This window comes from Opisthorchis viverrini (genome assembly GCF_000715545.1).
Source record: "Opisthorchis viverrini unplaced genomic scaffold opera_v5_100, whole genome shotgun sequence".
Classification (NCBI taxonomy): Eukaryota; Metazoa; Platyhelminthes; class Trematoda; order Opisthorchiida; family Opisthorchiidae; genus Opisthorchis; species Opisthorchis viverrini.
The window spans coordinates 655,320-673,375 of NW_008751756.1; the positions used below are offsets into that span (position 1 = coordinate 655,320).

An 18,056-nucleotide genomic window follows, 5' to 3' on the forward strand; every position below is an offset into this window, starting at 1 on the left:
GTCAAATGTTGTGATATATCTGGTCGAGCAAACGGAAGTTAACAAATCCAACCCAAACAAAACCTCACGCACCCTCGACATATGGTTGTTGCCTTCCAACGGTTTGTTTATGAAATTGGTTTTCGTGTTTATTTATATTTTTATGTGGAATCACACTATTCCGACTGAATCTTGTTTGAACGGACGGTGTGACTTAATTGGATTAGACTTGTAACGTCCATTTTCCGGTATATGTCTATGATATGGGACCAATTCAGAGGTTTCCTGTTTCTACGATTCGGCCGAAAGCCTCCTGGCGCCTCGCGAAGTCTCAGTTTGTCGGGTCATAAGGCTGGCTGTATTTGACAGGTGGCTGCTGACCATTAGCATTAGTGGAAGAAACAAGGAAGCCATAATTCTAGGACACCAAGCAGTAGTTATCCAGTTGAATCGTTTCGTTCTCGAGGGGCACAGTATTTTAGGGAAACCCTTGCTATCGGTTACCTGTGAACTTTTCTCTTCTTTATTATAGATGGCGTCATAGACCGTGAGTGAAATTGCCGATAGTGCGAAGATCGTTTTGTCACTTAATAGGTGAAGCCCTGGGAGTGGCTATTGTTAGGCTTTTTCATCTATGCTAAACACCTGCGCACCCTATTTTCCCGCTCCGCTTTTTGGATGGCGTCCAAAGTTAACGCACTTAACAAGCCTGAAACATGGGCTGCTTTGTCATCGGCAGCAAGTATTGCCGTGTTTACCTGTCGTTTCTCGTGTGCAAACGACCCGGATTTTCCGGTCAAACATTCCCGACTGACGTTAACCTACCATAGGAACAACCCTCCAAGTCATAGGCTCCTCCACTGTGACTGGTTGTGAGCTTCTCTGTTTTTTCTATCGTGCCAATTACAAATCCTGTCAGCTGGATTGTCCGGATCGCACCTCCTCTTATATGTGCACGTCACTTTCTTCGCCTCTTGACTCCATCAGACATGGTATTCTCATCTGATCCTGTGTTGAATATTTATTCAAGCTTGGCACCTGTCGTTTCCATGTTTCGGGACACAGGGACTTCGAAACATTTATTAGACACGATTAAATCTCATTGGTTAATTGGGGAGTCTTTTCGGCTTCTGGTCATCGTATCACCTGCGATACTCCACTTCGGTTTGTCGTACACCGTTTGGAGAAGACCTCCGGTTTTCTTGGTTGGGACGGGAAAACAACTAACGGACGGGTTTTTCTGCAATGCATCTGCAGCTTATCACTGCATTGCACATCTGAATGTTTTAAGTCAGGTGGGAACACAGCGAAGACGAAGAAGAGTCCAGCTGACCCACCCATTTTATGGGACAGAATTTCAATGGTCCCATCCTCGCCAGATGTTACATGATACAGCGGTAACGTGGGATTTCAGTAATAGACGTTTGCATATCAGACTTGATAAGACTGCAGCTAGCTAACGGGCTATCCAAATTAAAGGTGGTAAAAATGACAGGGAGTCTCTAATTTGCAAAAAAGATAAGATGGCCTCTTGAAGCAACAAAGTTGGGATCAGAAAGAAGTTAGGTGAGTGCATGGAGGTTGTAGAATGGGGTTGGCCACCAAAAGAAGAGGAATTCTAAACGCGTTTCACTCACAACCAGTCTTCCCATCATTTCTACTTTAGATCACCTGAAATTACTATTTTTCTAATAAAGATCACATGTAACGATGGAGGGAATATAAGTCAATAAAATGAAATTCCTTTGCATTGCTCTCTCTTGGTGTACATTCCTTCCTGAGCCATCAGGAAACTGGAACCATTCACTCTCAACTGCGGCGTGGGGGATATTTCACAACTTCAGACCATATCTTAAAATATACATGCAGATTAGCGAATATACACTCATTTGCAAACTAATTTGGTTTTTCGAGAGACCCACCTGGAACCCAGCTGAATCTCTCGTCTGTGATGTTCTCAGACAGCTGAATGGGCTGCACCAGGCCGCCTCATGTTGCAGTCGCTACGATATTCAAGATATCGCTACTTTTGTGCAATTTGGTTTCAAGTAGAACATAACGTTGACGGAAACTCGGGGACTGCGCCTACCTGATGAGCCCCAAAAAGGGCGAAACCGGTCGTGGGCTGTCGACGGATTTTCAGCAGCCTTATGAGTATTAAACTACAAAGATATACGTGAAGATGTTTTAGGTTAAATGCATGTGACCTCTTTGAGCAAGATTCACCTCAGCCCTTTTCAAGTATGTATGTCTGCACCAGCGTCTTGTAATTTGTTGTACCCAGAGCGTGTTTTTTTTGTGGTAATCGAAGCTTGATGCTGAAAAGTTGCTAAGGCTTCAGTTGGGATTTTGTGTGGTATTCTTACTCAGCTGGCTCGTTTTACAAAAATTTAGAAGTGTATATACGTTTATTTCAGTTTACATGGGTTTTTGGCTGATACCTTTAGATGGATTGGAATCAATATCGGCAAGCCCGCGTGAAAGACCCGTTTTCCGTCAAGTAATCAACGGGAGATCGAGAAAGTTTGCGCTACGACTTTTTCGTTCTTGGTGATTTGTTTGGGCTGCCGAGTGTGCTTTGAATTTTTCCTTAACAAGTTTGTGAATCACATGGTGGAGTGACCCCCGTAGGGATGTTTTCACTATTGTATGCTGCGCAGAAATGCATCCAGACTCACGGAGAACATAGTCGCACAATTGTCTAATCAGACTGAAGATTGTTCACCCGAAGATTGTTGGACAGGAAGCCTACATAGTCGTGTGGTTCCAGACACGGGTAAAGGGAGGAATTCTCGTGTTCCATGACTGATTACTGGGATTAAAAGTAGAGTTTTATGGGTCAATAGCGTGGAGGTTAAATGGAAAACGTGGATTCAGGAGAATTCTTGCTGTGATAGTAACAGTAGACTGGTATAGGTGACCATACCCAGACGATGGGGAGAAGGCTTCAAGGTCATCAGTCTAGAAAGCACAATGCTTCCTACTTAACGTTGTTGCAAAGTAAAGTATAGAAAGCAGAGGCTGCACTATAGAAATGGCATCCTTCCATGTTATGGCGAATCTGCGGTCTGTTGATTAGCAGTAGACTTAGCTATCGAAAAGCGTGTCTCAGCACCGCCTCCACAGGCTTTTCAACTGTAAACACCCCACCCCATAGAGGTCTCTCACTGTTTTCCATCATTCCTGTGTGGGAGTTCGTCGGATTTACGCTGATACTATTTACCGTTGTGTTTGCCGACTTGATCTCGTCACCGCCTCTTTATTTCGTTTGTCACGGCATACGTGGTGATGAGCTGTCGGATTTTCGATCACCTTAGGTTTTGCTTCTGGTGCATTTTTTCTCAGCCAATCCAACAGAATTTCTCCCGTAGCTTGTCGATGCCTCCTCTTGATTTCATAAATTGTATTCGCCCGACTGTTGATTGGTCTGTATGAAACCTGGTCACGTGCCACACCAAGAGTTCTGTTTTTTTTTCATTCCAGCAGCTTCCACACAATCTATTTTTCTCAGCCAATCCAACAGAATTTCTCCCGTAGCTTGTCGATGCCTCCTCTTGATTTCATAAATTGTATTCGCCCGACTGTTGATTGGTCTGTATGAAACCTGGTCACGTGCCACACCAAGAGTTCTGTTTTTTTTCCATTCCAGCAGCTTCCAACACAATCTATCCGTTCCTTTCTGTAGTCGAGGGCCCCGTGTGTGTGTGCGATCATTTCGATCACGTACCTGCTATACTGCATCTAACTGCACTGACAGACCCCTCCAGGTTCACAACCCGCGATTTCGTCCCCTTTTTGTCCTCTTTTTCTTTTTCCGTTCTTTAGATTCTCGCTGCTTTTGAGTCCTTTCTCGTTTGGGGACCAGCTGAACAACAAGACCTCGTCAGGAAGTCGTTTTGGTCTGACTTTTGGTAACCTTTCCGGGGATCGGTTCAACGACAATGATGACGTGGTTCGCGCAAATTCGTCCATTTCGACAGCGATGTGGATTGACACGGGAGAGGCGGAAAACGATCCAGACTCACCTGTGGAACCTGCATCCAACCTCAACGATGAAACGGCTTTCCGTTCTGCACGCATAGCTAGCATGAGCAGCGACGAAAGTGAACCAGATGAAGATAGGAATAACGGAGATGATGGCGATGATGAGGACGATGATGAAGAGGAAGAAGATCTCAAGTCCCCTGCCGTTATCAGACAACAGCGTTCTGGGGCAACTCGGATATCACCGGTGATGGGCATTTCGGCTCCGGTGGTTGTTTCAGGTCTTACTGGTGAGTTGTTGGTTGTTCCATTGTCAACGACGGTGCAAATGTTTACATGTTTACAGCGTTGTAGCCAACGCAAGTACCTGTGCTTGGAGCAAGCGCCACCCCGTGTCGAGTTCTTCTACTTTCTTCGCCCACCTCTTTTCGCTCACAGCTGACCCATGGGAAACCGGGACGAACGGATCAGACGGTACCAATGAAGTACAAACCGGATGGGCTCAATTCGAAGAGCCGAAGGATCAGTCCAAGCCCCAAGGTAATGACTCTAATATGCGTAGCGATTTGTAGCTCAATTCGAAGAGCCGAAGGATCAGTCCAAGCCCCAAGGTAATGACTCTAATATGCGTAGCTTTCGATTTGTAGTCATCGACTTTCACCTAAAACATCTTGGTACTTTTCAGAATTCCAGGTTTGTATAATATGTGATCAAGCAGAATAAGATGATGCGAGATGTTATCTGTTGAGTTCAGTACAGGTGCCGCATGTGTTTCGGGTACGGGTGGTCCACGATACGCTTGCTAGTTGATTTCTTGGTTTGTCACTTCCTCTTTAGCTTCCCTGAAAGCTTCGCTAGCTCCTCACAAACTGGCTGGTTATCCTGAGCTTGAGAAAGCTCAGGAGTTGAGGAGCGAACTTACTGACCAGAATTTCTGTGGTTGGAACCCAACCCTTGCATCTCGACTGCTCCTGTCTAAACTTTGGCAACCTGTCGTATTTTCACCCTTGTGCTTCCTTCGAATGGTGTGACAGCTGTACACAGAAAGGGCATAGCTGGACGGTTTTCTCATTTTTTGTACTCTGAGGAGCATTTCTTCGGTACTTTGTGGTGTTTGTGTGTGGAAGTGACCAAACAGGTTTTTTGACCCTACTGACGATGGAGTGCAGAGTGCTCTGCTCACTTGGGGGACACCCTGAGAGAGTAGTCAGTCACAACCGATCCTGCTGAAAAGAAGTCGTTTCTAGGCGTATTCAACTGCTCCCTTTCCTTATATGGCTCCATTTTGATCGGCCGGTCACCTTATTGCCTTGGGTGTGGGCAACCGTAGGAGCTCGAATACGATCACATACACAGTGGCATTTGCCAACGTGAAATAGACTTCGTGCTCTTTCCTGTTTTTATTCTGGCAGTGCCGACGACAACTCCCATTACTGGCAGTCTCGCTCAATTTGACAGGTTATTCGCGTTTATCATTTCCCTCATATCGTTCATCGACAGTCAGGCTATCAACGAGTTTAGTAAATAACTGAATTGTGACATAATCTGACTTATCCAACAATCTTCCACGAAAATACGCATATCCGGATCCCCTTCAGGGCAGCCGTATAGTTTTATCTCCAGACGGCTGGATTTATAAACGAGCGATGGAGACTGCTATGCTCGCTCAAGTGAACTTTGTGGATCCGTCTAGACAGCCACAAACCATTGTACGAGTTTGCACTTACTCCTCACCATTAGGCAGATTTATTTACGTCTATCTTATTGGTCTGGATAGGGTGATTCTGTGACGATATTGCACTTGCCAGTTCCTCTGCCGCCAACCCCACTATATATATATATATNTCATATGTGCTATCCGATTTCGGTTTTTGCCTTCGCCAGGCTGTGACTGCGAGTCACGTGTTTCTTTTCATGGTCCAAGCTGCGTCCGAACTTTCTAACATGCTGTAAACTCGTGAACAAATTTCAGTACTGGAGTGCCCAAAAATAGTGAAAGTACAGTCTTGCCCTCAGAAGATATCAGGTCAACTAACCGACCAAGAGTGGTCCCTTCTGGTAGATATTTGTTGAAAGCTGTGCAGAATGTGTGACTCATTTTGCAGAATGCGGACCAGTAAACATCCTTTTTATTATTTAAAACCAACGGGGGTAATCGAACCTTGCGATCAGGCTTGGTACTTTTAAGCGAGCCCGTGTCACAAAGAAGCAACAGTCAGACCAGCTGTATTTTTTATCCAATCAATCAGATTGCGATCGCTAAGTGGCCCTATTATTAATAACAATAATATTAAGCACAGACCCTTACTCATAGTACTACTGCATGAGACCCATCCTAGAAACTTTGGTCTGTTCTGAGCACTCAATTTGTTACCGGTCGATTCTGAATAGGGATTCATTATTGGATTCCCCGCATTCATAAACCTGAATACCACTTGTAGATGGCCGGAAACAGCATTACACAATAATCTATCCGCATCACGATTGCTTCCAAATCATTCCCTGAAATTAGGCAACTGCAGCCCCAACTTACTGAAGCTTGGAAGTTGTTACCCTATTCAACCTATTTATGAATTTCTCCTACATTACACGTGATCTTATCCTAAAGCAATGAATGGCATGATGAAAAAGGCCCTATCATTGCTCACGCTATTCTGCTCAATATTTTAATTTCACGCTCATGGTTGATGAGGTCAGAAAATGAACACTTCCCTCACCCAATCAATCCAGCCAATTTGCGAGTAAATTAATCATGGAACTACGGTCACAGGGGAGTCTTTATTGGTGCTGCTGGTTATAAATCTCCACCATGCTACTAGCAAATCTACTTGCTACCGGATGTCATCAATTTTGTCGGCAATTCTGCTGCCACAATACCACGTGACCATATTGTACGACGATCCTTCTTTGAATACATCAATCGGCGATTTCGATCTTAGAATATAGAGGGACTCAAGGGCTTCGATATTCGCTTGTACCAAAACTGAATGACTCACACCTGTGAGTTGGTCACCAGTAGAAGTGTGCTTAGTCTGGCCTACCTAGGTATCGTTTAGCACATATTACTTGATACCGATGCCGTGATTGTGCTGTGTCCCTCGTGTGGTGTCGTGTAAACCGTAGGAATCAAGCTACTGGGATAGGAGCAGACACAAGGCACCTCCTAAGGGAAGGTGCCATTGCCCGTAGCAATGGCATTTTCGACGTAATCTTTCGATCGATCTCTCCTCTTGGGTGAACTTTACGTAATCGTGACTAACGGGTCGCTTCGAATGTTTGATTCCTTTTCGGAGAATTTCTCCAAATTAGGTGTGTCGCTATAATTATTATTCTGATTCTCGTTGATCACCTTATAGTTAGGTAGATGTGATCCCAGCATGGTACTTATTCGCTTTCAGTCTACCTAGGGGGTGTCACCTCGTGGGACCCGATGTGTGCAAACCAGATAGCTTATTTCGTTTCGAGTTTTTGCAATTTTCTAACGTGAAAATGACGCACCTTCGCGCGAAACTATACGAAGTAGTTTACTTGAAAAGTTGTATGGTTTTATCGTGGGTTATATGATTATTGGGTTGATGCGTTAATCTCAGTCTCTCTTTCTCCACGTGTGCAGCCGATGTGTGTATCACTTCCCCACCTTCTGCGTCACCCAACCAAGTAGTCAATGGACTTACCGGTCAGCAAACCGCAGAAACTCAGGCTCAAAACAAAGTGCAGTCGGATGGCGCACCAGACCTCGGAAGCCTAACCTCCACCAAAAAGTACGTCTGATTGGTCGTCTGCTTCCTGTCTCTGGTATGACAAACATTTCTATTTTCCAGATAACTACTCACTTTTCGTCCACTTGCACAGTATGCCTCAGAGGCCCAAGGTGCACCTGTTTTGAAGGTCACGTATAATCGAAATGCGTTTCAGAGAATGGTGCCTGCGGAGAAGGGTAACCGTATACAAACACCAAACACCAGTCTGTTGTAACTTAAATCTCGAAAGTCATCTCTTCACCTGCCGCTTGCCTAGTTTTTTTCAGTACAATAAAGTTCTACAACTCTCAGGTTACATGCCGACCACCTACCACTTCAAATTAACCAAGTCGCTCACTCGGATGTGCTGTAAATCCGGTCTGCTCCTCTCCCTGTCTGGTTCCTTGTACCAACAATGAACACAATACTAGATTGGATGAGATTGGGACCAGTTGTTGCGAGTTGCATTTGCCTCTTTCTCTATCTCTGACACGACAGGTGGGATCATTTTTATTCGGATGTTCCCTTTTCATAGGTTCTCGTCTACTTAAGCGTTGCATACTTTAAAGCCTATTGATGCATCTCTCCATCTCTCTCTTTCTCTCACTTCTCCCTACACCCTGTCCACTAATTTCACTCGGTATCGGTGTTTCTTTTGTTTGGGTGTCTGAATCTCTTAATCTTGCACAACTCACAGGCCGAATCGGCCGTGTGTTGCTTTGTGATACTCGACGAACATGGTGCACCATCTTCCATGGGACTGATGTTTGACCAGGTTTCCAGTTCCTAATGCATTTACATTCGTGGCGATATCGGGTTCGATCCTCTGTCATCTTCTGTCTGCACCTCATGATCTGTCATTCTCAGGTGTATGGTCTCCGACTGTTATTTAACCCAATATATCGCAGAGACGTTTGCTTTTGGATTTCGAATCCCTTTAATCCATGTGTCTACTGGTTTCAGCGCGTCTCTAGTGCTTCCCACAACCGGAGTTCCGTAATATTCACCCAGCCGTGTCGCGAAGACGAGGTCGTCTGTTGCTGACTCCTTCCTCGTGAAACCCTTGTCGCATTCCAGTGGAACGCATCTATCCAATCTCTCCAGTTGTCTCATTTATTGTGAATTGTCCGATGTGTGGAAGCGCTCTACTCTCCTGGTTACAGATCTTTCCCGTGGAACTCCGATTTCCACGTCCTCATAATCAACCCCAAATTTGTATTTATTTTATCTGGCTTATATCGGTCTGAATCCAGACCACTCTCCTCCTCTGCTCATCTCTCACACCTGTGTTCAATTTTCTGTAACTCTGTTCGCTCCCTCTTCAGCGCTGACCCCCTCGTTGGTTCCACTTGTCAGTTGTTTTTATGTTCCCTTGACCAACACCAGTGACAACGATAGCCAGAAATGTCGGAAATAGATGAAAATTTGTCATATTCAGTTGGTTTTTCTTCCAGGCTTGTCCTCTCCAATCAAGTCGGGTAATCTATCCCTTGGCTATCGCATTTCCGTGACTTGTGCCCTCCGAATTTGAAATTTATTCTGCGGGCGAAGTCAGTTTTTCTGCATGTTCGAAAAGTTTTCCCATACTTTTTGGAACTCATCAGTCACGGGTGCCCTCTCGAATTTCCGGGGCGACTCCAACAGACAAACTTTACGTCCTGGGCTGAACGTTACCGTGGATGGTTGATCAGTTGTTTCGTCGCCCTGCACTCGGATGGGATATAATTCGACTCATCCTTCACTCACGCAGTTTATTTCTCTTAATCTAGGTCCCCTAGTGACGATTTCTTGTATAGGGTATCTTTCCTGATCAGAGTGTCAATGCAGCCTCAAGTTTGTATTTGGCATCCTGTTCGGAATATCTTGTGATCGTCATCGCTGTCTGCAGACCGTGTACATATTGCTTGTGCTAATCGTCGCATACTAAAATGTCGTTGGCAGGAATATTAGAATAAGCAGATTCACTGAAATGTTCTATTTTGAATCTGGCAGAGATAGCACACTTTGTTCTTATTCATCGAACGAGAACTGTAGTGAAGGCAGTAGTCGGGGTTCATAAACACAATTTCGTACGCGTCTGTTTCAAGTCCATCTTATTCCTGGTGTTTCCCTCTTCTATTTTACCACCAAGTCAGACTATAGTTAGAAATCTTTCAATTTTTGAAGTCACAAGGTCTACCAATCGTGGTTACTCATGTGGGATTCACACAATTGTATCTTATGTACGCGAAGCTGCTAAGTGAACCCCGAGTATATGGATTTCATACTACAAGTCACTAATTTCCAACACGCGTTATGTCAAGCCAGCGACTTGCGCTTTAGGCAAAAGTCCTTGACAGAACGTCAGTGACTAGTGAGTTCACAACCCGTTCTGAATTGACGGTCGTATGTACCCAAGGCGCGTTTTCTCTGGTTCATAGGAGTTGTTGATGCAACGCAATATTCGGTTGCATTGCAGGGTGGGGAAAGATCTCACCAGTGCCGGGGTATTCTGCAGATAATCATTTAGCTAACTTTTGTATAGTGAAAAGCGTCGTCTTCTGTGCTGCCAATCGATCTGGGACATCCAAGTTTTCAACACATTTTGAAGTTGCTGCCCCCTGAGTTCGTAATCCATTCTGATTTGATATTTAACCCACTTCAAAGGTATCGCCTTGCGTGCTGAGAAGTGAGACATGCTCTCGAGGGCATTTTGTACAACTTGTCGGTCGAAATCGGACCACGAAATAAGGGAATGACTCAATCACAACCGGGGACCAGAGCCGTCAGAGTGAAGTCACAGTCGAATACAAACAAATGATACTACAACGCTACTTGAATTCCAAACTGACCAACTGAATTGCACAAAAGCCAACTCCGGACCAACCAGTCTCTTTAGAGTTATTGGAAACTGTACAAGCACAGGCAGAAGTAGAGATATTCATCCACTCCCCCCCGCGCTATGTCACCTCAAATTGTAATTAAACGTTCGCCATTCAAGTGCCAAACCCAGTGAACAGACCAGAGCAGCAACCCCATACTACCTATATTTCGCAACATCGCCCACAGTTCAGACTAATTGTAAAATCAAACAGTTTACGGTATCTGGTGACACCAATTATTTTCCACCGAAAGCGTCTCGGTATTCTTCCAATTGGATGTAGGAATTCTGTTCCCTCTCCTCTCATACACCAGCCATTACAACCGTCACTCCGAACATGCCACTGAAGGGCTTGTTCCAGCCTCATGTAGGTTTCATATGCCCTTAGAAGGGTTGTGTGCCTGGGACAGTTTAATGGACAAACCTTATTGGATAAGTCCTGTGGTACGGCTCACCCATCTTACTACTCACAAAAGGTAGAGACAGGTGATTGGTAACTGTCATGATGAACCATGTTTTTTCACTGTGGTAAGATCAGAAGGTGAGCAAACATCTTGGTACGAGTGCCAGAGATGCCTGATGCCCAGGGTTACATTGGGACTTCTCGCACATCAGAGGCATTCGCTCTTCCAAGTAGATTTCATGATATTTTGGTTTTTTGTTGGAAATCCCCGTTTTCCGACCGCTTACTTACTGTATAACCTTTTTTGGGAGCGACAACCACTGGGGATTGTCACTGTCAGAGTTTGAATTCACGCGACCGGTTATTGAACAAGGGAGTACTGTTTCGTCGCCACCGAATAGACGTACCTTATCAGTTCGTACCGTAAATCTGCTGTAATTGCTTATTGGAATTCCGTTTCCGGATTTTGTATACTTCCCTTTTTCTAAATTACCGCGATCTGCTCGTTGGACTAGAATTACTAGGTTGGAAGAAAAACTACCGCAGTCATATCAGGATTTCGACCATCACTGCAAATTTCCGAATTTACTCAAAACCACGTTCGGTGGTCTAGCCCTTTTTCGATCACCCGCATTTGCTTCGAATCGCGCTGTGCAGTTTCGGGGAGAGAGACGCAACTTGTGTATTGAGTATTTTATCACCATATCTTAGTGAAAAATAACAGCCATTTTCAGAGTTGCTCCTGTGAAAAACCATCGAAATATTCGAATTCGGAAAGTGCAGTTCACCTATCCGAAATGCAGGGGGGCCCTTGTTCCTCCGGGCCAGTGTTCATGGTGAGTGGTATCTGTGGGGAGAAAAGGGGATGTAATCACGTAGTGAGAAAATATGCATTTTCAAGCAGAGCTATGAATACGAGGTCGGTCGCTATATGGGTAACATTATTCCGTCTAAGGCGAATACGGTCCTGGAATCTAAATCTATACTTCGGTTAGAACGGCGCCTTTACCACAGGCTATTTTTATGATACATGATTTTGGTTGGGTTGCTGATTGTCACTGCCGTGAAAGAGATTTCTTTTATTGTCGATGGTGTCCACGCTTAGACATCAAAGCAGAACATTACTCATATGAAATCGATGTCTTGAAGCTCGTGACTCATATCTTCAAGTTGACTGATCTAAGCAGTATTGCTTAGTCGAACAGTCAGCCACTCAGATTTCACGCAGTGCAAGGGCCCATCTTGTATTTTTTAAGATGCTGTCAGTTACCACTGTCGCTAATTTTGCCAATAATCTGACAATTATCATTTCAACCTTATTATCAGATGAGCAGAATACATCTCAACTAGCCTATGCCACGTGAGATCAAACAGATTGGTGGTTTAGCACTACCAGATACATTTTTAACAAGATATTCCCAGGAAAATCTCGTGATGTATTAGCCAATGGGCATTTCTAAGATTTCTACGATCAACATTATACTGTGATGTGGTTGATACACTGGAGAACAGTTACGTCTTCTCTGGCTGTTATTCAAATGGATTCCCATGGCAACCGCTTTTCGCCGCCCAGTTTTCTCCGCACTCAACCAGACATCCTGCTTTGGAATTCCCAATATTGTCAGCTTTAAGATCGTACATTATTTAGTCACAGATGGTCAGGTTTTCCTATCGTTTACAGCGAAACCCACGTAGACCCGACAGACGAGATCTACGTGAGTGTATTGCAGAGCATCTGTCTGAATGATCCGCAGCAAGTAGACTGAGTTTTAGGTCCACACGCCTCTTTCGACATGGTGAATCAGGCGTCTGTTTCTTTAGTCTGGTAGTTTGTTTTGTAGTTTGTTTTCACTATCTCCCTACCTCCTGCTACGGATGCGTGCATGTTATCCCATGCACCTCGTTCCGATTTGATCTAACTTCCTCGGCTTGGCTCGAAACGTGTCTCTCCCCTCCTCCTGTAAATTGCTCGGAGTTTTCGGGGTAATGTCTCATTGTAGACGAGCACAGTTGTTCTTTGCGTCTCATCGAACTGTTTCCGACTGGCCTACCACAATATTGTCTGTGTTTGGTCTTATTCACTGTCGAGCTGTTTTCTCAAAATCAAACGAATAAAAGCGGGCATCGAGCACGATAGCCTGACTGACAGCTTGTCCTGTTTTGCCAACTAGTGAGGTTGGTCAAACCAACCCTAAGCCAGCGCTTAGACCTACAAGTGCGTGAACACCAATCGTCATTATTATTAAACTTGGCAGCTGAGATTACCTTCTGATGTAAATCCATGAATACGCCATTTCACATGTAGACAGCTAAAACAGCTCCAACTGACCGAATGAGCAAAGTTTAGCGTTCATCGAATCAATAAGGAATAGCGAACAGCTTTAATAAACAAGTGTCACAGTATCACCATCATTCGTGATATTTGTAGATAAACTGCTCGTTAACAATCTTGTATTCGACTTGTACAGCAACCTACTAAAGTTCGTACAATGTCGACCTTTCGTTCGACCTCACCGCCAGCCTACTAGCAACAGTCAACTTGTGAAACGAAAACGGTGGAAATAAACTAGTGTATAAATAAACCAATGACCAGGATTATTCACTATTACGTGTAAGTCACTCCGGTCAACACAACAAGTGAGCAGCAATACACGTGATCTTGGCCGATTGATATGATAACCTCTGTTCGTCATTTGAGAAACGACTGACCTGATAGATTAGGGTTATGGGATATTCCCAAAAGGTCTTATACCCACAATATTCGTCCTTACAAAAATCCTTTATGCCGGGTAAATCCGGGATGAAAATCTCTGTTTCAAGGTCAGCACATCCGGAATTTGTGCGAAACTGTTGACGATTTTAAAAGGTCTAATAAATACACCCGATGATTCATATGCAATTCAGACTTCACCTATCAAGAAAATTGTCCGGAATGTTTAGCATAGTTACTAACATGGCTATGGAATCATCGTCTACCCTTTTGGCTTACAAAGCAATTTTTCCGTGCGTCTAGCTCTGTGCCACCACTCGCCTGACATTTGTCTGCCACCCTTCGAATCTGAGACCTATCGTCACCGAGATCACTCTCGCGAGTTCTATCAATCATTGTGCTGTCTTGTTTTCTCTCTTTTCGCGATCCGTACATGAACTTATCCGAGATCTCCCAAGGTCATGGCCAGACGTCCCGCTGGCTATAATTTAGACGTTAAACTACAGGCTGCGGTCGGTAATACTGGTCAAATTAAGAACTTCCAAGGAGGACTGTTTTTTTGTATAATGTCAGCCTGAGAAAGACAGTCCGAAATTTTTGTTTCCCACATCATGTGATTTCAGCGCTTTTTGGCGAGCCACATCCCTAGTCATTCAGATGGCAATTCCGGTTCGTGGTAAAGTGTCGTTTTTTCGTGCTCAAGCTCCGGAAGCGTGACTAAGTAGAATAGGCGGCTGTTCAGTTCTGCTTCATTGGCAGGTACCCATTAAGTACTTACAAGAAGAGATTCTTGCATTGCCGAACTAACAACTAGGCTTGACAACTTTTGTATACAGAGAAACCAAGAGCATACGGTTTTAGTATGACAAAAACATAGTGCTAGAATTTGAGTTGTAGGACTAGTGAGTACTGTTTGCAAGTTCACTTCCAAATTATCCCAAAGGACCACCAGCGCAGTTGCAACGTTTGAATGAACACATTCCAAATGCTCATAAGTTCACCGTCGCCAAGTTTCGAACAACGAAAATGTGAATATGACATGACAGAAATGTGGGATACTTCGCTCAGTGGTTGCCATATTACTACTGCTACTACTAGCAATGATAATAGTAACACTAACAATGCCACAAGTCACAAGTGCATATTCCCAATCACTAGAACGGTGTGATAAATATGGAGGTAAAATATCCCACTTACCTCGTGTTTTTCTCACTGTCAGAATGTACAAACATTTCTATCCGTTTGTAGTCGTTTAACTCGCGCCGTATGCGAGCCTGAAATTGAATCGAAAGATTGAGTTTGGTCGGTCCACTTCGGCATTGTTTATAGCCGTATGCTACTCGTGAGTAGTATGAATTTAAGTGAAGGTATATCACCCATTGATCTTATCTTCACCTACACATCTGTACATCAGGGTAGCAGTGGATCGTGCGCGGCTGGAGCCTCGTAGAATGTCCCTTGAGACGGATGAATCCAAATGACGTTGAATGGCTGTGAGCCTAGGACTTAGGAAAGACGAAACCACTCTACTGCCTCTCCTGAATTTCTTTTTTATTCACGTTTTCGGATGTCGGAACTAACTACGGAAATAACTACTTACATTCTGTCACACAAACTGGCTCGTTTGTTTGACGCTCGAATAATCACACGTGAACCCAGCATCATCGCTGCTGTTAAAATACACGATTTATTACCGTACAACTACAAATCTACATTTCAGGCCTGGTATTAGTTTGATACAAATTGCAGTGGGATGGAGTAGCTCGAAGGAGTCTTTCTGAATGCCGAAGTAAATTATAACAAATTTCTCATATNAATTTCTCATATACTACATGGGGGGAATTCGCTTTGAACTACAAAACACCGGTCATTTTTAATCTCACTGATAAAGCGTAAAGCGATTTGGATCAGTTCGCTTCACTAAGCCCAAATAAGAAATTCACGGTCGGGGGAAAGTGAAAAACTGATACGGACCCCATCAGTGGCTCATCATTTGTTTGATAGTGGGCTTTGCTGTGTTCCGTATAATGTACAGGATTTTGGACTGCAAGATGCCGCATATTTTGAGATCTCTTGCAATCACAGGATGGAAATCGGAACTGGTTAAAGAGAAGAAACTGGTTGTCGTTGAAACTCGTTTTTGATTGGCTTGGTTGTGACATCTCACTGGTGAAAATCCTCTCTCTTTGTACTAGTTAGTTGCTTGAAATTATTCCGTAGAGTACAGCTCGAGACATACAGCGAAACGCAACCACTCATTTGTCTGTGTTATGGTCCTCAGACCACTCATCAGGGATTCGCGACCACAGTGTATGATTTGGCGAATCACGAGGGCGAGGATGGTTGAATGAGGAGCCGCTTCCTCTTCCAGCTGCCCAGGAAGAGGAAGGGGTTTATTTGAGATACCCACTCCTGAGTCGTTGACTCAATTGCCTAAACCGCAAGTTAATTGAAGGCTGTAGGGATTTGTTCTGACAAATAAAAGGGCAGATGGTCATAGGCCCTACACGGGATACCTAGCCCAGAGCCAATGACGTAGTTTGGTTCACTTGTATGTGGCCTGTTGGCCCACCCGGAGAGCGCAGAATATGTCACTGGTGATGCAACTGAGCACAGCAGATGCGCCTGTAGCCGCACCAGGCCCAGCTCAAGGTTCTTGCTTTTCGACCCTATTGGGTATTTTTCCAACGGCTCAGAGATTGGAGTCCGACCTTCTCCAGCCCCCTTTTCTCGGGGAAGTTAGCACCACTGATGGACATGCTGGTGGCTTGGAAGAAACACCCCAGTACCTTTACATCCATATCACAATGGACCGTGCAACCTCAAGTCCCCCCAACTTTGTAATAGGTGGGCTCACTTCGATTGGCTGCTGTAATTTGGCTTCACTGGCATGGTTGCCCCCTTGTGGAACTTATTTCCAGTCAGTATAGCTCAAGGGATCATCGCAGTACTCAGCCCCGAACGCCTATTCATGGCGGATGTTTCTGGTTTCGAAATGCAATCAGGAAAAAAAACAAAGTTCCTCTCTGATGCATATGTCAGTAAAACGAGTTTAACCAGAAAAATATCGCTCAGTCTCAACCACAAGCCATCTTTGCTAGGTAGTCCGTGGATGACTATTCTTTTTATCCAAGCGGTTGGTTTGGTTCAGCCTTGATTGTAAAAAAACTGCGTGCTCCTGTCTTTAGAATGCAAGGAGAAACAAACTCTGGAAATGACTCACCCTATCAGCCGCGGTCAGTCTGATCCACGGTTTGTCACCAGTTCTATCTTCTGGTTCCAGTTCCAGAACCTCCACGAATTTCGAGAACCGCAGAAATAGCATCTCATGTGTTGGTGATTCTTCTGAAGTGTGTAAGGACTTGCAGAAATAATGGAAGACAATAACGTAGACCCTGGTGAATGGACGAATGTCAGTGACTAGACGCGAGTGTTTGTGATTTATATACAGTCCACATCTGCCTATTGAATAGCATACCACTGTGTTGCTCAGACGTGAAACTGAATAGATTTAAACAACTGATGAGATAGGCTTCTTCTTGCTTTCATCAGCTAGACGAACTAATCAACACATGACGGGTGTAATCTTATCCCAGTCTTTTATGACAGCCACATGTGGCAAATTGGTGATTGAGTGGGTTGAAAGAAAGGATGCCAAGCCACGAATACCACACAATGCTTTGAAAATTATGGCTACTCGTTTTTGACATAGACCACGTCAAGTTTGGCGGTTCATGTGTTCAGGCTCAATGAATACACATCTGCTATTATCAAGAGGGCGCTAGGAAATTCTAGGTCAATCGGCGTGAAAAGTTCGTGAGAACCTACACGCTCACCTTGGTGACTTCTTAGTCTATTGACAAGTGTAGTTTGAGTGACTGTGCATTTCATCCAATGCCAACTTTATGCCTCCCTTATTGTACAGAAGGCACTTTCAAAACCAAGATGTTTCGTTTTAATTTTTCATTCCCTATACATGTTTTCGCGTACAAGCCACAGGAACATTACTGAATAATCTTGAATACAGCCGTAGAAGGATCGCCTTGGGTATAGTTGTACTAGTGCAGATTGTTCCCTTGCTGAAAGTTCCTTCATACTTATTATTTTTCTAGGCATAGCAACCCGCTTCACATGAACCAACATTCCACTCAACTCTTGTCATTATCCGAGTCTTTTCTGTATCAACATCTTATTCACCGACAGTAAGGTGACTTTTTTCATCTCCATTAAGCAACAAAAAGATGATAAAACTTACACTTCTGGAAAGCTCCCTCAAAATGGCTTTTCGTCTCTGCCACGCCAAATCGTCGGAGAGTTCTGCGTAATAAAAACAAGCGGTCAGGAATTTCTGCATGCACACACTCGTGTAAGACGATCGTG

General features: G+C 44.2%; 2 protein-coding genes across 2 annotated transcripts in view; one reads left to right on the forward strand and one right to left on the reverse strand.

The window, feature by feature from the left end:
* T265_05352 (hypothetical protein) overlaps positions 1-9,142 on the forward strand; it is a gene marked incomplete at both ends in the record, with an annotated part of 65,690 nt that extends 56,548 nt beyond the window's left edge. Inside the window, 4 exons of the mRNA XM_009170343.1 lie at positions 3,805-4,253; positions 4,402-4,503; positions 7,577-7,724; positions 8,667-9,142. Coding sequence (XP_009168607.1) covers positions 3,805-4,253; positions 4,402-4,503; positions 7,577-7,724; positions 8,667-8,703 — 736 coding nt within the window. The remainder of the gene's footprint in view (positions 1-3,804; positions 4,254-4,401; positions 4,504-7,576; positions 7,725-8,666) is intronic.
* Positions 9,143-11,680: 2,538 nt separating this feature from the next.
* The window catches only part of T265_05353 (hypothetical protein), a gene marked incomplete at both ends in the record, with an annotated part of 45,054 nt that continues 38,678 nt past the window's right edge, over positions 11,681-18,056 (reverse strand). Inside the window, 4 exons of the mRNA XM_009170344.1 lie at positions 11,681-11,813; positions 14,874-14,950; positions 16,900-17,037; positions 17,932-17,993. Of these exons, the coding sequence (XP_009168608.1) occupies positions 11,798-11,813; positions 14,874-14,950; positions 16,900-17,037; positions 17,932-17,993 (293 nt within the window). The remainder of the gene's footprint in view (positions 11,814-14,873; positions 14,951-16,899; positions 17,038-17,931; positions 17,994-18,056) is intronic.